Source organism: Cannabis sativa, chromosome 8 (assembly GCF_029168945.1).
Source record: "Cannabis sativa cultivar Pink pepper isolate KNU-18-1 chromosome 8, ASM2916894v1, whole genome shotgun sequence".
Taxonomy (NCBI): domain Eukaryota; kingdom Viridiplantae; phylum Streptophyta; class Magnoliopsida; order Rosales; family Cannabaceae; genus Cannabis; species Cannabis sativa.
The window spans coordinates 6,398,385-6,415,761 of record NC_083608.1 but is presented as its reverse complement, the minus strand read 5'-3'; the positions used below and the strand labels follow the sequence as shown (position 1 = coordinate 6,415,761).

Genomic DNA, 17,377 nt, shown 5'->3' with positions numbered 1-17,377 from the left:
ATTTGGATATTGATGTTGAAGTTTAAAATCTACACCATATTATTATTTTTTTTATTATTTTAAGTTTACTCATATGTTTATTTTATATTAAAGTTCTTAAAATTAATTTAAACTATAATATTTTTCAATTTAAAATATAAATAACATATTTTAATTTTTTTTTAAATCTAATTATTTAAATACTAGAAACTAACAATAATAATTATAAAAAAAAGTGAAGAACGGTTTGGACGAGTTAACCCGACCAAACCGACGAAATTATTGGGCGGGTTGAACTTTTTCTAATTTTTAATTGGACGGGTTACGATTAAATATTTGCAACTCGATTGATAAAAATATGTTATAACCCGACCAAACCGATAGACATACACCCCTACTTTCTTTTTTATATTTAAAATAATACAAACAATAAAGTAAAAATAATTTAAATTTAATTTTGAAAGCAGATAAACCAGCTCTATCTCTTAACTAAAAAACACTGTACTAAAAGCACTGTAGTTGGCACTGGAAGCTGAAGTCACTGTATATTAACTCTTCTCTTTTTCTCTCTTTATCTTTCTCGTTTCAAACCCTAAATATTATTAGAAATTTTAATTATTTCTGAAAAATAAAATATTATATTTGTATTTATCTCTCTCTCTCTCACTCTAGAGTTCTTGGTCATAATTTTTTTTGTTCATTTTGTTTTGTGAGTTTTTCTTTGGTTTGTGCGACTGTAAATGGGTGAAGACCCAGTTGAGGATTCTGAGTAATGGAAGCTGACCCAGTTCACGCCATAACCTACATTGGTCCCTAAATGGGGAAAGCTGAAGAGGAACAGAATCCGGTGTCGAATACGGGCGCCCAAGCTGACGGTAATCCCAATTCTCAGACCCGATTTGGGTGTCGGTGCGCTCGGATTCGGAGGCTCATTGGCTTGAAATGCATCTTCATTCTCTTGCTCTCCATTGCTGTTTTTCTCTCCGCCATTTTCTGGCTGCCTCCCTTTCTTCAGTTCGCGGATCAGGCCGATCTGGATCTCGATTCTAAGTTTAAAGGTTAGCTTGACCCTCAATTTTTATTTATTTATTTTCCTTAAGTTGGTTATTATTATTTTGTAACTTCTCCGATTTGATTTGCTGGGTTTCGATATTGCCTGGATCTAGATGCTTCTCTGCAGGCTTGATTCGGGAATTTTGATATGATGTGATTGATCTATTATTTTTTTTTTTTTTTAATTTTTTGTTTTCGAGGTGTTAAAAAAATTCATGGTTGTGTTGCTGTGAAGATTGGTTTGGTAGTTGAACAGGTTAGGAAAAAGTAGGGTGATGTGTACTAGTTCGTGTGTATAATTTTTAGATTACGTTTTTGTTTGGAATCTGAGAAGGCTTTTTGGTGTTTACAAACTGTTGGATTTGGTGGGAATTTGATGGTTGGTTAATGAGTAAATTGGGGTTAAAAGGAAAATTATGGAATTTGGAAATTTTTGGTCTTTTGATATAATAAGAAATGGCTAACTTAACTTAGTTGAATTTGCCAATTAGTAATGGAAACTTGTGTTTTTTTTTTTTTGTTTGGTTTCGATGGAAACTTGTTGTTGCTATGGTAATATTTGGAAACTGACTTAATAATAGCAGAGACTAAGGAGGCAATAATGAGGCAGATTTTCTCATTCTATTTTAAGTAAATCTACAGTCAATTTTAGGCGTAAGAACCTGAGGTTATTTAATAATCGTTTTAAATTGTTCAAAATTAGTGTGTTTTCAGACCAGGATTCTTTTCTTTTTCATTTACCTTTTTTTGTTGATATATACGTGCTTTTATTTGTTTGGAGATTGGTCATCAAATTTATAGCGGGATAAAATTAATACGCACATCTACAAGCTAAACAGAAAATTAGAGAAGCAAAATAGAATAATAAAGAAACTGCCTGTCTAGAGGAAAAAACAAAGAAAGCTCAGCTCACTGCACTCTGGAAGCAATGAGAATATGTTTGCTTCATTGTATATCGTGTTCTAGATGATACTCATCCTGAAATTGTTTTTGATTTTTCATATGAAAAAATTAATTTTGATTTTCGAACCTGAATTAAGTTAGTTCTTTTAGTAGATTCATGGTAGCAAATGGGGATGGGTATATTACATTTATTTTCATGGTAATCAAGTTACTGCTATATCTTTTGGATTTTTTTTTATTATTGAGTAATTGATCACGAATCCTCTATCAGGCTAAAAGATATGAAAGATATTAAGGTTATCATTGTGAATTTGGCCAAAAAAATAAAATAAAAATAAAGACGTGAGTTATGCGTGCTATAGGAATATTGTGGGTAAATTTTAGCTAGAGAAATGACAGTTATTTTTTTTTTTTTGAAAAAGTTAGAGAAATGACAGTTATTTAAAAAGGAAAGGGATTTGATATTTGTATGAGAAAGGGTGAAATTCTAGCTTCTCTCTTTGCTTTAGTGGCTTAAAGGTTTAAACGTTCTCTCTCTTTTGTTGTTGTTGCTGTTGGTGAGATTGATAATAGTTGATACAAGGATTTTGTGCAACTTGTTTTCTAAATCAAGAAGATGAACGGTGGGTGCAATAGAGATAGTTGTGAGAAAGGTTTCCTAGTGCATTTTGGATGCTGCCTTTCTGTCAAACAAAGGTTGGTATTGAATATCAAAATCATGGGCCAACAATTTTGTCGGTCACCATTGATGTTAATATGCTCAAAGTCATTGCTCAAGCTTTTTTGGAACTGGCAGCCAATAGGTTGAAATGCCACTTTCGCATCGCAAAAGCAGAAGCCATCAACTTCGGCTCGTATAACGACTTAGTGTGAGTAGGGTAGCCCAAAATCTTAAAAGTGAGTTACTTGTAAGTTTTAACAATAGGCTTCGCCGAGGGTGTGGGTGATGACATTATCATCAAGAGCTAACCTTACTTGAAGCTGGTGTTGTTTACAAGTGGCCCTTGTTCATGACCTAGGCCAATGAGGTTGAAGAGACGTACAGAGTGGCTGTGGCTACAACAATCAAACTAACTAATGGGAAAAAACAGAGTGAAAGAGCAATGCGAAGTAACGGAACTGAGAAATGATTTAGGGCAAGAATGACTTCCCTTGCTCGATGTGTTGGGCTTTTTCCATGTGCTGGGCCAAGCCCACCAGGTGCAAAATGTGAATAGGGCCCTTGATATCATCTTTCAAACCTTTTTCAAAGCTTCCTTCGATTGTGTGATCAGTTATATTGGAGACTTGAGAGGCCAATACTTTGAGTTGTTTCTTAGCATTAAGTTGTAGTAGTACTAGTGTCTAGTACATGAATCATTTTGCCTGCTTTTTGGCTACAATACATATCAAAGAATTAAGGTGGCGTTTGGTTGGGAGGAATGAAATTATAGAAATAGGAATGGGAATGGAATGTAATAAAATATAAATTGCATAAAACATATTGATAAAAAATCATTAAATTTTATCTCATGTTACATTGGAATGGTTTTCCCTTCAATTTCAAAATGGAATATTTTCCACCAAAATGGTGGAAAAGACGTTTAATTAGAATGACATTCCAATACTTTCAAACGCAACCAAACAAATGAATGGAATGAAAATTGTTTCCTTTTCATTCCATTTCATTACATCCAACAAACGCCACCTTGAGGTGATGGGTTGGAGGTAATGGAATGAAATGGAATGGAAAGGAAATAATTTTTATCCCGTTTGGTTGCATTTTAAATTATTAGAATACTATTTCAATGCAAGATGAGAAAAAATTATCAACTTTTTATTTATTTATTTTTTATGCATTTTAAATTTTATTTTATTCTATTTCTATGTTTTCATTCCTCCACAACGTTGAGTATTTTCTTTTAAAATTATGTTAGATCATGTAGTGCAAAAACTTCAAAAAGTATGCTGAGTTAAGCTCTTCTCATAGAGTATTTTACTGTACAGCTTCGTTTACAGGTGCTTTTAAGTCATCTAAACTGTATTGTTGTACGTGTTTTCTGTTCCTGCATGCAATCATGCAATTACATCTAATTGCAATTTCTTAACCTATTTTATTTGTTATTACGGTTTTTTGCTTCTTACTTTTGATATATACACACATTTGAAACAAAACAACGTGCTTGTATTAATGAGAAGAATAATACCAGGAAAGTCTGGAAAATCGTCATTTATGAAAATAGAACACTGAGAGCACAAGAAAATAATTACTCATAGGTACAAAATTTACTCCATTATCCGAGTAAAATAGAGAAAGGAGGTGTAACCACAAAACAATCCATTGTCTAATTTTATCCATAACTTATTTTACTAATATATTTTTTTAGTTATATGCAGTGTTATTTTCATCGTACAATATCAGTGTGAATCTAGGACTAAAATGTTCTTAACAGTAAAATCAATGAATTGTCTATGATGTATGCTTGATCTTCCCTTCAAATTCCATGTTGCTGATTTTGGGTGAAATTAAAATTATTATTTTTGTTATTAAATAGGCTTAGGAATGTTGAGTTTGTGATTTTGTAGTATTTTTGTTTTGGCCTCAGTAAGGTTTTGTTTTGGCAGAGGAAGCAAAATATATGAGAAATAAATTTCCTTCATGTTTGTTTGGTAGTTGGAAAAAAACGGTAGTAGTTTGCTATAAATGACTCTAGTATCCTTGGATTTTAAAGTTGCGAGTAAAAATTAGTTAATAATCTTTTCTCACATTTCTAAACTTCATTTATTTTGGAGTCAAAATTTGGATAGGCCAAACTTGAAGTATTATTCAATTAAAACCCTTGAAGTCATATTTATATTTATTTATTCTTCTTCTCTACCAAACATGACCATAAATTTGTAGGTTTTACATGAGGAGGTGAGAGAACAAGGGGGAGTGGTGGATTTTTTTTAATTTTTTGAAAAAAAGAAAGAGACCACTTGTTTTAGACCCTCCCCTTTTAGCATGTATTGAAAACTATTAGGACTTAGTATAGGCCCAGTACATCTCGTCCCATTTCTTTATTGGGCCTTTGCTTTTGTATTATATATATAAATCTTTACTTTGTAAAAACCTAATTTCAGCCAAGTCATTTTCGGCTGTTCACCTTCAATATCAGATGTTTTCCCTCTCTAAAATGTAAAATGGTATCAGATGTTATCTTCGCCCAGTGTGGGTATCTGATCCAATCCAATGTTTTTTTTTTCTCATTCGATCCAATCCAATCAGTAATTGGATTTAGAAAATCAGCATCCGATTCAATCCAATTACACCTTAAAATCCAATCCAATCCAATCCAACTACACCTTAAAATCCAATCCAAACCAATTGGATTGGATCGGTTTTTTAATTAGATATCTAATTACACACTTAAATTTCAATATTAACTTAAAAATATGAAGAAAAATACGTAAAAACTAAGTATCACCCTTTATTTAAGTTTAATACTTCATAAACATACCATCGTGACAAGTGTAATGTAGCTAAAAGTTTAAAATAATTAAAATAACGACATTTTTAAGTAATAAAATAGAACAAGATATCATGAAAATAAATACACAAAACAACCAAATGTTACAAATTCAACACACAAAAAAATATCTAATAAAAATATAATTAATATATATATTATATTTTTTAATATAATAAAATGGTATCAGATGTTATCTTCGCCCACCACTAGGGGTGGGCATCCGATCCAATCTAATCTTTTTTTTTCATGTTCGATCCAATCCAATCAGTAATTGGATTTGGAAAATCAGCATCTGATCCAATCCAATCCAATTACACCTTAAAATCCAATCCAATCCAATCGGATTGGATCGGTTTTTTAATTAGATATCTAATTATACACTTAAATTTCAATATTAACTTAAAAATATGAAGAAAAATATGTAAAAACTAAGTATCACCCTTTATTTAAGTTTAATACTTCATAAACATACCATCGTGAGAAGTGTAATGTAGCCAAAAGTTTTAAATAATTAAAACAACAACATTTTTAAGTAATAAAATAGAACAAGATATCATGAAAATAAATACACAAACAATCAAATGTTACAAATTCAACACACAAAAAAATATCTAATAAAAATATAATTAATATATATTATATTTTTAATATTTTTTATTTTATAAATAATTTTTTAACTTCTATAAATGTAATTGGGTTGGATCAGTTTTTAATTCGATTTTGAGATTGACATCCAATAGTCGATCCAATCCAATCAGAATCCAACTTTTAGCATCCAATCCAATTGTAATTGGATATCCAACTTTTTGTAATTGGATTGGATTAAATCAGATCAGTTCGATTCAATTAGATTGGATTAGATGATGCCCACCCCTACCCACCACCAAAAACCCTACCCGCCTCCTTCAAACTCTAACCCTAAAGCCAGAGTCTCTTCTCCCATGGCTCCTAGAACCAGAAACTCCACCATTGCCGTAGCCTACATCAGTGAATCTCCATCTCTTCTGCTGCTAACTCCGACTGTCGTCCATGGTCAAGATACTTCTTACATTGATGCTACCACCTCCGACGTTGCTCCGTTCAGTTCTCCGTTGCTTGAGAACTCTCTCTCGAACACGATCGGTGCCACTCCTTCCATGTTTGATCCTTCCACTACTGGTGTGCTCGACTTCGATTATGTTGCCGATATCCCCAATTCTGGACTGATTGGACAACATTCCGCAGCACCGTTCGTCTCTTGCTCTGCTCCGACGTCGGTATCCATGGCATCACAAACTCACACAACCATACTTCTGCCTTTTTCTTCCTCAACTCCGACCTTGGCTCAGACGGTTCCCTCACTGACTTCCATTCTTTCTGGCAGCACCACGGATCCGACCCCATCGTTCACATTTCCACTCGTCCAGAACTCATCCCCGTTCATCAGTGGTAACAATCCTTTTCTTGGACATCAAGGCCATATGACTTTTAATGATAACTCTGCTTTTCTTGCAAATCAAGGCCTATCTTGTGCATTTTTCAATCGACCTTCTCAAGGTAATCATTATCACTTGGGAACTGGAGATCAACCAAACATCATTTCTTCGTTTCTTTTGATTGTTAAGAAAACTTTTAGTCTTGGAAGCGAGCGGTTCCACCTGTCCAGAACTCATCTCCTTTCATAACCGGTAACAATCCTTTTCTTGGACATCAAGGCCTATGGCTTTTAATGATAACTCTGCTTTTCTTGCAAATCAAGGCCTATCTCGTGCCTTTTTCGATCGACCTTCTCAAGATGATCGTTATCACTTGGGAACTGGAGATCAACCAAACATCATTTCTTCGTTTCTCTTGACTGGTCAAGAAAACTTTCAGTCTTGGAGGCGAGCGACTTCGATTAATATCGCAACCAAAAATAAAACCCCATTCATAGACGACACTTTACCCGTCCATCGTTGAATGATCACTCTCTATTAGCTTGGGATCGATGCAACAACACTGTGTTGTCATGGATTCTTCAATTCGTGTCTCGCGAAATTGGTGCTAGCACCATGTTCAAAACTACTGCCCATGAAATGTGGACAATTTTTCATGATCGCTTCGATTAGATTAACGACTCTCGTATTCTACAACTTAAGACCTCTGTTAACAATGTTAAACAAGGTGATAACTCGGTCACTACTTATTTCACCCAGTTACAAGCCCTCTGGGATGAACTCAACAAGTATCAACAAACTCTCCTTGCACTTGTGGCTGCACTTATGCTATGCAAAAAGTTCAAGATTACTACACCAGAGACTAGATTCTTCAGTTCTTGATTGGTTTCAATGAATCTTACTGGGGCATTCGAGTTCAGATTATTCTCTTTGATCCTCTTTCGCCACTGTCTTTCGCCACTGTCCAAGGTTTTCTCTGTGGTTGTTCAACAAGAACACCAATGCTGTCTTGGCAACACTTGAAAACCCTCACTTGTGGGTGAGGGATACCGTGGTTACACATTTTTTTAGCTATAATTACCCAAAACCTATAGTAGCGAAAACAGAGTAAAACAATTAATTGCTATTACAACAATGTTTTCCATTCCCTACTCAGATCTAAAAATGACAACCCTCAAAGTGTTTGGTTTTAAAATTCAAGTTGTTGTCCAAAACTTAATTTTATCACAAAGAGCCACCGTAGAACTTTTAATACCTTCAAGAATTCTAGAATTTCTTTCCAGCCAAACAGCCTAGATCGTTGCCAAAATTGCAGTCCTCCACAATTTGTTCTTTGTTTGCTGCAAATTAACTAACATTTGTGGGATTAAGCTAGGCAAGACCCAAACCATTAATCCATAATCTACGGTTAAAAAAACATTCCAAAAATAGATGTTCCACATCTTCCCCACTTCTTTTACAAACTCCTATTTTGTAATTTATCATAGACATTCACTTTGCCTAATGCCACAAGCCAATTAAACCATAAAATCTTTGTCCAAACCAGGCGTCTATGGATCAGAATTGATGTAAACCAGTAGAACGCTGATTTACAAGAGAAAATTCCTATTGGATTTGTACTCCAAATTCTACAATCGTCCACGATATTTAGTAGTTTAAATGTTCCAACTGCTACATCAAAAATGTAAGACTAGGAATGTCCCTTTCCATTAAATTCCTTGTGAACTTGAGATTCCAGCTCGCGACACTACCTCCCTTCACCCACTCATCGGCCTTTTTTTTTTTTTTTTTTTTGAAAGAAACCCACTCATCAGCTACTAACTCCAAAATACTCTCATTCTTAGCCTTGGAAATCATAACTAAATTCGGGAATGCACTCGATTCCCCAATCTAAACATCTTACAAATCTAATGTCTAAGAGTATGACCTTGAAGATTCCTCAAAGAGTATTCTCTGATGAATACTCTCATTCTTGGAGTTGGTATTCTACCCATCAAGCCTCTTTGCACATTTATTCAGGATTGGTTCCCAAAAACTCTACTTTCTAGGCGAGCCCCCTAAAGGCATTCCTAAATACTTCATTGGGCTACTTCTTACTTCACAACCGATCAAAGGCACAATTTGACACAGCCCTCTCATTCATGTATGACCCCAACAAATGGCTTTTACTCAAATTAACTTTCAATCCGGAACTAGCGCAAAAAGCTTCCACCATCTGAACCAACTTCTGTAATGAATTATCATTATTTACAAAGAGTATCATTTGCGAATTGAAGATGACTAACATGGACCTTTTCTTTTCCTACCATAAATCCAGAGCAAAATTGCCTGGGCTTACGACTTTTTCCATCATTCTCCCAAGAACATCTGCCACCAAAGTGAAGAGGAAAGGTGAGAGTGGATCACTTTGTCTAAGGCCTCAGGATTGTTTAAACTTTCCCCTAGGTCTTCCATTAATGATTGTCGAGAATGATGTATATGAGATACATCCTCTAATCCATTTCTTCCAACTTTCTCCAAAACTTTTGTTACACAAAACCAAATCCTAGAAATCCCACTCAACCTGATTGTATGCTTTCTCAAAGTCAATTTTAAAGACCATTCCACTCTTACCTTTGCTACTATAATCTTCTACAGTCTCATTAGCAATTAGCACCGAATCGAATATTTGTTGTCCTTCTACAAAGGCCGATTGAGTTTCCGGAATGGTCTTCCGTAGCACACCCTTTAGCTTGATAGCTAGGACCTGAGCAATTATATTGTACTGACTTGTTATAAGACCTATCGGTCTATAGGTGTAAAGAGAGTTGAAAAGAGATCAGACATAGATGTAAAGATATGAATGTACATTAGGTGTAAAGAGAGTTTGAAAGAGACTAGACATAGCTTACATTGATTACATCTCTCATCTTAATCATGTAAATTATTTCGACCTGTTCTAGTAAACACGATCTTTGTATTTACGCTTGTGTATTGCATAAGCAAGGATTTTTCCAAGGGAAAAACTTAATGAACATATGATGTTTTTGTATTTACATCTCTCATCTTATAAAAAGTTTTGTCTTTCTTTATTATGTAGATTTAACACATGTTACTAACAAAGTCTGTTTATCCAGATCACGGGATAGTAGCAACTTTCAACCTTTTAAAGCCAGTTTCTTTGCTTGAAGATAACATCTTGCAGCTTGAGGACGATGTTTTTGATGAATTAGGCAGTGTTGCCTCAACCAAGGTATCTACAGTAACTTTTTTATTTACTTTTTACTGCCAGGATTTATTTTTGAAACAATAAATTTAGTTCATGATTTGAATCAGGTGGTTGTCTTGTCTCTAGAACCCTTCAAAGGATCAAATGAAACAACAGTTATATTCGCTGTCGACCCTGAAGCAAAATATTCAAAATTGTCTGAAGCTGCTGAAAGTTTGATCAGGGGGTCTTTTGAGATTTTTTTTACACGCCTGCCATTATTCCACCTAACCCCTTCTCTGTTTGGGGAACCCAAGTCTTTCGACGTCCTAAAATTTCCAGGTGGAATTACAATTATTCCCCAACAGAATGCTTTTCTTCTGCAGAAAGTGCAATTCTATTTTAATTTTACTTTAAACTTCTCTATCCATCAAATACAAGCAAATTTTAAGGATTTGACAAGCCAACTGAAGTTGGGGCTACATCTTGCACCTTATGAGGTTAGGCAATCTTCCCTGTCTTTCCCTGCTACAGTTGATACATATATGTCTGTGCACCTTTGTGGCCGTTTGATTCTGATTCAGACTTTGCTAAGTCTAAGTATCTAGTTGTCCTGAATGAAAGTGGCAGATCCTGAGTGATTTTTTTATCTGTTGTGCAGAACTTGTATGTTAACTTATCAAACTCAAAAGGTTCAACCATATCTGCACCTACTGTTGTCCAGTCGTCTGTTTTACTGACTGTTGGCAATACAAATCAGAGGATGAAGCAACTGGCTCAAACCATCACAGGTTCTCACTCAAAAAACCTTGGTCTAAACAATACTGTATTTGGAAAGGTCAAGCAAGTTCGTCTTTCTTCTATCATGCAACAATATCTTCATGGTGGTGATAGCAGTGCCTCTGCTTCTTCACCGTCTCCCGCTCCTTTTTCTCATGCCCACCACCACCACCACCACCGCCACCACCACCATCATCATCACCATCACAGTGCACATCTTGCTCCTGCTATTTCACCTGTACCTGCCAGCCAGAAAGGTTCACCTGCAACCCAGAAAGGTGTGCCTGCACCTGAAGATGGTGCACCTACCCCGGCAGAAAGTTCTCATGAGAAAAACTATGAAGCAAAGCCACCTGGTTGCAGATTTAGATACAGATCTAAAGGGGAAGAGAGAAAGCGCCTTCACTTGGCTCCTGCAGTTGCACCGGCAAAACCAAATGTATCTCTACATCATCCATCGGCCTCACCACATAAGCAAGTAGCCCCTCCAAAACACACACCCAATTCCGTACCTGTTTCCAGTCCTTTGCCAAGTGTAGTTTTTGCTCATACTCAGCCTCCATCAAAGAGCAAACCAGATAATGAGCATTTTGACTCAAGGCCGGTGATTGCACCAATTCCTCCTACATGTAAGTATCTAATGATCTAATGGTCTAATGTGGTCTAAATTATGATTTGACGTACAATTGATGGTATTTGTTTAATTTATGCAATTGTATGTCTATAAGACCCGTTCCACTTCTCTGTGTCTCTGCAATCTGCTGTTTTTATCCATAAATAATAGATGTAATTAACTTTTTTGAGCCTTAGAAACATGGTATTTTCAGGCCTTTATAGAGGTTATTTGCCAATTTCACCCTACTTGATCCTATACACTAATTCATTGTTGTTGCAGCTGATGCAGGTTCAGGCTCTCCTCCCACTGTTCAGTTGGTATTGTCCCTGTTACTTACTCTTGTATTACATCTATAACAAAAAAAGGATTAAAAACATCAAGAAAGAAAAAATAGAGAGAAAAATGAATGCTAAGTTTTCTAGATAAACTCACTAGTCCGGTTTCCAGGAAGACTCAACTATACCATTCCGATCGGAACTAGGGAAAGTTTCTGTAATTGTGAGCTACTCAAAAGGGCTAGCGTCACATCTGAGTGGATATATGCTGTTCCTATGCGTGTAAATATTGATTAAAATCCCAGCCAGCAAATGTATATTCTGGTCAAAGTCACAGAGGTGGCAGGCCACTAGTTAAAATGCATTGTTGCTGATTTGTGTATTCTCTACTGCAGAAAATGTAAGGGGAAGAGAAAGAGAAAGACAAACAAAAACAAAGTTTATCTTTCATTACCATTTTGTTAAGTCCCAGTCAATTCCATTTAGTGATATGCATCATTAAAATGTCTCCATTTCTCACAAAGTTGTTCAAATGTGTGTTTGGAGTCCTTTCCTACGAAGGATGCCAATTATAAGGTTACGGGGATGGTAGTACTAATTTATTATAGTTGTTTTTGCATATATATATATATGTATATACACTAGCAAAAACTTACGTGCGAGGCACGTATACTAAATTTTATGCTAGGTTTTTTCTATTTGAAAGTGATACGATTAAAAATTAAAGAAAAAATATTATTAGTTATTAGGTGAGATTATTATTATGTGTATCTAAATATTATAGTTTATAATGTTGTTAATTAAAAGTGAACACCGAATGCAATATATTAGTATTTAAGAAAGCTTAATGATTTAAATATGTTCTTAAGTTAATCCAAAAATAAACTAAAAATTAATGTTCCAAATACTTAAAGAAACATTACTTAAATGGGTGTAAGATAAAAAGAAAATTAAAAATGAATCTCTAAATTGTTAATAATTGAAGATAACATTAATCTAAAAATTGTAGATAAGAAAACTAATGATAGTCATTGGTGGATTTCAATCTTCATTTTCTTCTATAGAGACAATGGTATAATTTTTGTATTTTGCACTTTTCATTCTAGCCGAGTTCGCATATATCTGGATTATCCATTTTTTCTTTGATAAATTGAATATGGTAGTGTCGACAAAGTAGCGGTGTTCCTGCAAACAGTGATGTATTTTCATTTAAGATGATTAGACGTTGTAAAGCCCGCTTAGTTAATTTGGAAATTAGCAGTTGGTTATGTTTAATTATGAAATTATTTATAGCTATTTAAATAATTTATTACTGTTATTTATGGAATTCAGAAATGCATGATTATGTCATCAGTAGTTTTTATATTTTGCATTTCCGGTGCCCGGTATTTTGGAACTCGGCGTTTGGCTCAGTAGAAATCACAACTTAGTATGTTAGTAATTTGGGGACGGGTTTTAGACATTGGGAATGTCGGGAATGGCCGGGAATTTAGAATTTCCCAAAAATACCCCTTTAGTATGATTTATGTGGTTTTAAGGTGGAGGGGCAAAATGGTCTTTTTGCCCCATTAGTATTTTGTCTTTTGTGAATGTATGAAATGGAAAATAAATGTTATTTGTTTATTTTTATGGCTGAAATAAAATGGTTTAAATGGCTTATTCTTTCATTTCTCTCATTTCACACTTAGTAAAAAATTAGAATAAACTTTGAAAAGAAATTTCTCTCAAGCCTTCTCTCTATTTTCGGCTGGTGCATGGGGTTCAAAGGGCTGGGTTTTGTCCAATCTTTCAAGTGAATTCTCATCCTAATCTAAACATTTTTCCAAGCTAGGTTAGCTCTCTTGATTTCTCCTTGAAATTATGAAAAAATGATGAATATTGATGAAATGCATGCATGATTTTGGTATATGTTGCTGCCGTGATTTTGTTGTTGATATATGTGGTTTAAAGCATGTTAATTGATATTAATTGAGCTATGATGAAAGCATGTAGGTTAGATTGTTAAAGCTTTGAGTTTTCTTTGCAAAAATATGATTTTTGGAGGAAATTATAGTGATTCTGTTTCTGTATTGTTGCTGTAGTTTCTAATTGTTTTCAGAGATGATTTTATGCTAGTTTAAGTAGAATTAAGCTAGTGGAATGCATGTTTAGGTGGATTTGCTCAAGCTTGAGTTTGGAACTCAAAGCTTGAGCTCCAATGGTGATTTTTGATTCTGTGGTTTCTGGGTTAGTTTGTTGCCTTAGATTTGTTCTAGGGAAGGTTTAGAGCAGGTCTGGAAAGTTTGGTACCAATTGGGGTTGAATTGGTCGAGTTATGAATTTTGAAGTTGTCGCTCGCGAGGAACCTGGATTCCGTTGTGCATCCGATTCGGATGGGGTCCCGACTTCCCAGAACCGGAATTCCGGTTGGGCAACCGGTCTACCGGTTGGGGGATTTTTCAGAACCCTAGTTTTCCTCGTTTTTATGTTTTTAGGGGTATTGCCATGCTTTTTATCGATAGGGAAAATTTTAGTTTCAAGTTTTAGTCCCCGGGAAGTGATTTAGCGTGTCACTTATAGCGTTGTGATTTTTATGGTTTAGGAGCCAGTAATCCGCCGCTCAGCTTCGGATTCCGGTCGGGTTGACCAAGCACACACGAAATCGGAATCCGAGTAAGATTAGTATAACAAAGATGCATATGTAGATTACATGTTTAGCGAGCATGTAGGAAGCCTATTAGATTACATTAGTTGTATGTTGGCTTCGAACCATCCAACCCCGTCACGCTCGGTACGAGCCGGAGTATGACCAGCACGGAGTATGACCGGTTTGACCGATCAGCCGACACTTGGTTGGTGGTTCCGTGCTATTGACGTATCCCGTCGGTACAGCCGGAGTATGACCAGCAATGAGTATGACCGGTTCGACCGATCAGGAGGATATAGTAACACGTCGGTACAGGCTGGAGTATGACCAGCAGCCGGAGTATGACCGGTTCGACCGATCAGGGTGTTACGTGTCAATAGTACCGTCCCTATGAACGTTCAGAACTCAGTACCATGTTGGACATGGCAGTAGTGGCTCAGTACCATGTTGGACATGGCAGTAGCGGGACTCAGTATCGTGTTGGACACGGCAGTTAGTATGATGTATGAGTATTTTTATGCTTTTCTTACTGAGTCTGTCGACTCACAGTTTATGTTCATGTGTAGGTAAAGGCAAGGCTATAGCTGATGGACCGTGAGCGAGCTTATGAGATTGTACATGTCGGGGCGGTTAGGCCTGGAGCGTACGATCCTCGGGACAGCAAGGCTGAGATTTTTGTAACTGTCGTTAGACGACTTTTATTTTGATGTAATAGTTAAACAGTTAAACTTTTTGTAAATATTTTTATAATCGGGATCCCGAGTCTTTTGTAATATGTTTTACAAGTTTAATCAAAAAGCAAAATTTTAATTAATCACGTTTTTCCATAAACCTCGTTGATTAGCAACGAGCTGCACAGTACGTTTAAAAATCACGTAATACGCCTAAGATAGTTAGGGTGTTACAGACATGGTGTGCATAATTTATTTATTTAAAAAATCAACTTATGAAAGGCATGTAAAATTATTTTATTTTTTAAAAACTACACCTCTGCAGTATATTTCATTAGTTTGACAGCAGTACACGAAAATATTTTTTCCACAATATTTGCAAACATGACAGCAGATAGGCTCTTCGCTACTGGAAGTAAACAATTCATAAAGTTCATTCGGCACATCGTTTGTTGCGAGATAAATTTTTCCATCGGCACAACAAAAGCCTGTTGTTTCATAAATGAAACGCTTTGCTTTGCAATGTTTACATCGAGGGACGGATGGTAGAGAAAATGCTTCAGATGGCACCTCTTTTAGCAATTGACGAAATCGATGTGAGGAATGAAGATGGAGACCTTTTTTATTGTAAAAAAAATAATTAGGTATCAAATTCCAACTCACATAACATATTGATTTTAATTATAAATTGAAAGTGTCCCTTACCCCTACGAGGTCTTGCTATTCTTTTATTGTAGGTTGGTCCCCCAACAAATTCATTTGGGTTCTGATTATATATATTAATATTAATCAAAAACAACATCCAAAATAATCATATGAAGTTTCATCACGTGAAGGAAGTAGCAGAGTTTTAAAAAAAAAATATGGGTCAAATGCAAACCTGATTGAAATTGACATTGCCCGAAGATGATGGATTTACAAATAAATTATTTTCACAATCGACATTGGTAGAAACATTATCTCCACAAGAAGATTCTTCTTCATTTATGGTAGTGTGAGTGGTATCATTTCGCAGTGTTTTTGTTTGTTGTTGACTTGAAGTTGCCGTATTCTCGACAATATATGTGTGAAGATCAATATGACTGGGATTACTACGTACACTAATCGGATTGATCTTCAATGTTTTTTGTTTAGCATATCTCTCTCTTTGTTTTTTACATATTGCTTTCTTTTTTTTGATTGGAAAATCTTTATATGGAATCCTCTTAGAAGGTTCTCTGTCACGATCTTGTAAAATTAAATTATGAACATTAAATTCATATGTATTAGGTTCTCTTAAACAAAACACATTTTTAAGTTTTAAGTCTTTTGTGTATGGCATCTTACCATGTGTCATTATGCTAATGCATAAAATGTATGTTTCAATTGTAATAATCCAATCTACACAAGTAGAAAAAGATTGTGTAATAAAGTAATTGCAGACATTAAATTTAAATAATAATAATAATTCAGAAAATCCATACTTACATGAAACGGTTAGATCAAAAAAGAAAAACTCTATATGATTAAATATAGTACAGAGTTTTATTTTTGAATAAAGATAAATATCACTTACTCAGGGCCGGCCCTAGGCATAGGCGGACTAGGCCCGCGCCTAGGGCCCACACTTTCTGGGGGCCCAAAATAAAAAAAATAAAAAAAATTATTAGGCTTTTATTTAAGTAAAATTTAAGTGTATTATAAGCAACAAATATTCATAGCTTAGTTGGTTGAGGTGGATGGCATAATGTCTAAGGTTATGGGTTCTAATCCCATAACACTCTTCTTTTGATTTTTTTTTTTTATATATTTTTGAGGGCCCCAAAATTTAATTCTTCTTGGGCCCATATATTTTCAGGGCTGGCCCTACACTTACTGCTAGAGTTTTATTAAGCTCTCTTAACCCAATAAACTCATTTTTCTTATATTAGGCTATGGAGTTTGGGGCGTAAAGAAACTTTCTTTTATATTTTCTTATTTACCCAATAAACTTTAATAGACCTTCAATAACATTTGGACAATATTCATTATTCACAATGAATTGTTACAACTACTTTCTTTTTATATTTTCTTTTAATTTACAATCAATCAATGTCATTACTGTTTTTGAAATTTAATAGAAACGATAGAAACGAAATTGATAATAATAATATAGGATAAGAACGAAACAAATGAAGACGTGATGAATATTAACATTAAATTTTTTTATGTTAAGTAAGAAGTGTATATAAGAAGCGGATCTTTTATTTAAGCCATTCAAAACATCTTTCTTGATATAGAAATATCAAATACTAAATAAAATACATATGGAAATAAATTGCGTCCAATAGGATTTGAACCTATACTAAAGGTTTAGATGACCTCTGTCCTATCCATTAGACAATGGACGCTTTTCATTTCAA

The 17,377-nt window shown here is 34.8% G+C and overlaps 1 protein-coding gene across 1 annotated transcript; it reads left to right on the top strand.

Annotated features, from left to right (window-relative positions):
* Positions 1-438: 438 nt before the first annotated feature.
* On the top strand, positions 439-12,207 carry LOC115699367 (uncharacterized). The gene is made up of 5 exons (XM_030626726.2): positions 439-1,037; positions 9,958-10,073; positions 10,157-10,528; positions 10,690-11,437; positions 11,704-12,207. Exons 1-5 carry the CDS (start codon positions 797-799, stop codon positions 11,778-11,780), a joined length of 1,554 nt encoding a protein of 517 aa, XP_030482586.2. The 5' UTR covers positions 439-796; the 3' UTR covers positions 11,781-12,207.
* The last annotated feature ends 5,170 nt before the right edge of the window (positions 12,208-17,377 follow it).

Excerpts from the sequence above, each read along its gene's own strand:
- LOC115699367 (XM_030626726.2), top strand. The coding sequence starts at position 797 with ATGGGGAAAGCTGAAGAGGAACAGAATCCGGTGTCGAATACGGGCGCC. Across the intron at positions 1,038-9,957 it reads TCTCGATTCTAAGTTTAAAG|ATCACGGGATAGTAGCAACT; the intron begins GTTAGCTTGACC and ends CTGTTTATCCAG. Across the intron at positions 10,529-10,689 it reads TACATCTTGCACCTTATGAG|AACTTGTATGTTAACTTATC; the intron begins GTTAGGCAATCT and ends TCTGTTGTGCAG.